The sequence below is a fragment of the Octopus bimaculoides genome, chromosome 25, assembly GCF_001194135.2.
Source record: "Octopus bimaculoides isolate UCB-OBI-ISO-001 chromosome 25, ASM119413v2, whole genome shotgun sequence".
In the NCBI taxonomy this organism is placed as follows: Eukaryota; Metazoa; Mollusca; class Cephalopoda; order Octopoda; family Octopodidae; genus Octopus; species Octopus bimaculoides.
Genome location: NC_069005.1, coordinates 5565774 through 5570780, shown reverse-complemented (window position 1 = coordinate 5570780; position 5007 = coordinate 5565774). Strand labels below are relative to the sequence as shown.

Here is a 5007-nt window from a genome sequence, read left to right as displayed (position 1 = left end):
TGTGTGTGTGTGTGTGTGTGTGTGTGTGTATATATATATAGATAGCACGATATGTGGCAGTCGTCAGGGATGGTTTTTGCAGCATAAATTAAAAATGAGATTTTCTTTCTTCAGGGTCGTTGTTAGGATAATGATAAAACGAGGCAGGAAAACGGGGACCAGATTACAACACAGTGAACACGTTTATGCGCGTGCATGTGCACCAATGTAGACACACACACATATATAAATTATGTTGCATGTATGTTTATGCATGTCTATATAGTGCGCTTGAGCACTGTCAGTATACAATGAGCTAATTATACTTATATAAATATACATGTAAAATAAATTTAAAAAAGACGCCTTCCCCCTCTCCGCATTTCACTCATGTCTTCCAAAGTACTTTTTAATATCGGTCATCTCATGCCGTTAGCTATCTATCTACCTACCTATAATTACTATTCACAACATAGCGCAAATCAGAGGAAATTAGATTAAAAAAATATTGCGAAGCCTTGCTGTGGGTTAAGTAACAATGTAAACACATTCTTTCTATGCTTGGCGTTGTGCAGAGAAAAGCGGTGGTAGGGAGAGAGAGAGCTTTGCTGGCCAACTATTTTACAGTTTGTTGACCATCACTCAACATAGCTTTGTTATATATCTTTTCTCTCTCTCTCTCTCTCTCTTTCTCTCTCTCTCACACACACACACGTTCACTGTTGGAAAAAAAAAAAGAAAGAGTGCTCGATACCGTAGTAGAGTTTAATAAATGGGACATGTTATGAATTGTGTGAAGACCCTATGTACCCACAAGCAAAACTGAAAGCAAAAGATTGACTCGACCGAAATAAAATGTATTATACATACATATATGCAAACACACACTATTATATAACATCCCATTTAACAAACCATGCAATGGCCAGACCACCTACACTGTACTTTTAGGGAACTACCATTTATCATTCATACATTTTAAAATTGTGTGTCTATGTGCGTAGATGTTCTTACGCGTGTGTACGCGCGCGAATTTATATTCCTCTGTATGTGTGTGTGTGTGTATACACACAACGACCATTATGAGCATTCCTCAACTGATCTTTTATCGACCTCTTTGTGATTTAAAATCCTGAAACATTGAATTCCACCCTCATCATGCTGTGTCAGTGTTTAAATATATGTCATAATCTGGCCTCATACCAAGTGTTTGCCTGTTCATACCGTTATTCTATTATATATGTGTGTATATATATATGTGTCCGTCTGTACGGGTATCATAATTTCTACATCAAATCCATAATGTTTCAGATACTAGTAATAGGATGAAATTGGGCAAAGAATGGTAGTTTAGGCACAGATTTACGATTAAACATATTCCAGCCACGACCATCTCGTCTTTTTGGCTTGTCAAACGTGTCTTTTTTTATTTTTATTTTGTCTGTTTGGTTCAGACGGTAGAGTTACAACTCAGGAAAATTTGGCTGAAATTTCGAACGGGTCGTGAGACTGCTAGAGGTAACTTGTTGCTGCTGTTTACGCTCAAGTCAGCCCAGATCGCGCAGAACTTTATAATCAGACATACCAAGCGTGACCACTCCGAGTTTATTGAACATCGTATGCAGAGGTTAACTATTGCTGCTGCTTATTTAGTCTCAAGTCAACCCAGATCGCGCAGCACTATAATAAAAAAACGCGCCAACTATGACCATTCCGACTTTTATTAAACGCTGTACCTAGGATTACATTATCCAATGTTAATTGATTGGGGGGAGGGGGTCGGATGCTATTTCTAAGAGGTCGAGGGGCCACTGACATCGACACAATAAACATACATACAAGTGTGTAGATATATACGCACAAGCACGTACACACACCATACATATACACATGCGCACACCATACACAATGTATGCACACAACATATTCGAGTATAAGGCGATCTAGACTATATAATGTGTCCACCCGCTTTGTCTATCTGAAATTTAGTAATATACTTTATTCTTTTATTTTTACGCTCGAGTATAATGTTACCCTTCAAATTTACCAGGATATTTAAATGCATCAAGCATTCCTGTAGCACAGAGTCGGAAATTATCGACTTCATCAGAAACCGTAATTTCTTCAGATATTCGTGCTTTAAGCACCCTCCCTCTCCCCCTTTTTTGCGGGATTATAATGAACGATGCTTAAAACATACACATCCGAAGAAATAGCGGTTTTGGGGCGTAACTAGGTTATACTTCCAACTCTATTCTACAGAAAAAAAACTCCAATACGCTTCAATACGGGATTTATTGGCAATATATACATACGTATACTATATATACACAAACACGTGTGTGTGTCTGTAGACGAGAGTTAGAAAAACAAGGAGCAGAGATAAAGAAAAAAAACCCAAATAGAAGAGAAAATAGACATCTCCCGTGACAAACATTATTACACTAATAAACAACTTCGTGTAATAATGCGATTACACGAGCAGCTAGAAATAGCAGCCAAATTCCTTCAAATTACACCATACCGTCTTAGGAAAACGGATACATTGCATAATATATATATATATATACACACACACACAAAACCATGGTTTTAGTCATGGTATACGCACTTTTGATCATATGAGCATGCACGATTAGAGATGACCTCGGGTCAAGCAACATAATTAGTGTTTAATAATTTAATCATTGTTAGTTAATAACAAACGGTTTCTCAGTCATAACATGGTTTTTCACATCTATTACAGGTGACAAATAGGGAAAAATGAACTTCCATGTTCTTACTTTACTAAAATCTTCAGGTACGGAAGTGAAATGGAAAATAATGGTTCGTGTATTTTACCAGCTAGGATGACGAGCAGAGATGGGAACTACTAATCCCTATCTTTAAGCATTATTAAATAACAGTAATATTTTCTTTTCGCTAATCACAAGGCGGATTTTTGAGGGTGGAGGCCACAATGAAACGAAAAGTCCTCATATTTTTATTTTACTATTACTGAATATTTCCGTGCTTCAAAACACAATTAGAAAAATGCTGATCCGTTATTTATTTATTAACTGTAATAATTAGTGTTAAAAAGACACATATAAAGGTATAACTATATAAATGTGCCCCCTCGACTTTGTTCTTCATAACTCCCAGAAAGATGGATATTTTTTAATGAAATTTTCTATAAATATTTTCCAGATGGTATAGATTACAATTATATCGGAATTTGTTGTGGAAAAAGAAGAAAAAAAATGGTGAGAATGTACACATCACAATTTCTTTCGAAATTTCAAGTGTCATTTTGTATAACTATGCGATGTGACAGTATGCATGTGTACAAGACCACCAGCTTTTTTTTTCATATTAAATTCCGATATAATTATAATCTATACAATCTAAAAGGTGTTTGTAGAAAATTTCATGAAAAAATATCCATTTTCTTTAAAGTTATGAGGAAACAAGGCCAACTCGTGTGAATCTATTGAAACTCCGCTCCCCATCCACGGAGAAAATAAATTCACAACAAATTCCAATATAATCGGAATCTACCCCACCTGAAGCATACTTGTAGAAAATTTCACTAAAAAATATCCAGTCTTCTGGAAGTTATGCGGAAGCAAAGTCAGCGGGGCACAAATGTGTAGATATGCTTACATAAAAATGTTAATTTACAGATAAAAAAAAGTCATGGAATTGGTGAATAGAATTTGGAAATACGGCTCTAAAATATTGTTACTGTATACAACTAATGCCTCGAAAATATATTATGAATTTAATTTTAAACATTAAGTATTGTTTAATTTGATCTTTGACATGGATTTATGAACCAGGAATCTGTCAAGTTTTTAATTACATTAAAATAAACGCTCGGACAGACACGCACTATTATTTACGTTTAACGATTTAATTTAATTTAAAACAAAAGTTCTTTACGTTAACTTCCAACTGGTTCTGGGAACTATCAAGTCCAGACGGATGGAAGTCAGTCAAAGACAACCGAAAGTTAAGCATCGTCAACTGAGAATCCAGAAAAGCACAACACAACATACTTGATTTGTTTTGACTAAGCACAGACACACCTTCCCTTATTCGTAAAAAAGGGAGACGTTTCGTATGGAATTAATGAAAACTTGGCGTATTTCAAGGACAGAGGATTCGTTTTACTCATTGTCCAACCCCAAATGGAGTGTAATCCAAAAGCCGACCCTAATCAAATTCGAATGAGACGAAAATAAATCACTGTTAAAAGCATACGTGTTAATGTGGGTAGGTTTGCTTTCATTCAACCAAGTACTGAGACTAATTTCGTGAAGAAAAGGGGGTAAGAAAAAGGAAAGACAAAAATCGGACATCACGTGTACTCCAGTATATAACTGGTATTAAATGCACTGCCCCACAACGATGAGAGAAACAAAGACGAGTGTGTATAGGGTAAGAGAAAGCAACAGGGTCGAAAATGTGATGTTTCAATTAAGCAAGCACCTGCTTCTACTTACTGGATATGTTTAAGGCGGGGTACTCCCTCGTTCGTTCTGCTGCTATACTGGTCAGCATACGTTGTAAAGACGTCTGTTCCACACATGTTGGTACGGTTATTTGTTCGCCACTGTCCGAATATTCATCTGAAGCGTCATTATTCGCGTCTTCCTCCACCCTCTCTTCCTCATCGTCAGCCATCTTTGCTGCACCGACCACTCGCGAGGGGGCGCTGCCACCTATGGTTGCAATGTGTGTGTATACTCTTTTCCTGTAGGGGTGCGAGAACATTATTTATATGTATGTGTATATATATTTATATGTGTGTGCAACATGTAAATAGTGCATGCGTATGTGTATATATACATATATAAATAGAGTGTTTGTGTATGTATTACATACGAGTGTCTGCGTATACGTGTGTGTATGTTTATGTCTATATGTCTCTCTCTCTCTCTCTCTATATATATATATATATACATACACACACACACACATATATATATATATATATGTGTGTGTGTGTGTGTGTATATATATATATATATATATTTATATATA

At 36.0% G+C, this 5007-nt stretch overlaps 1 protein-coding gene across 1 annotated transcript in view; it reads right to left on the bottom strand.

Moving 5' to 3' along the window:
• LOC106880030 (uncharacterized protein KIAA0930 homolog) overlaps positions 1-4829 on the bottom strand; it is a 64395-nt gene extending 59566 nt beyond the window's left edge. The window contains exon 1 of the mRNA XM_014929831.2: positions 4467-4829. Within this exon, the coding sequence (XP_014785317.2) occupies positions 4467-4737 (271 nt within the window). The 5' untranslated portion in view covers positions 4738-4829. The remainder of the gene's footprint in view (positions 1-4466) is intronic.
• Positions 4830-5007: the final 178 nt, after the last annotated feature.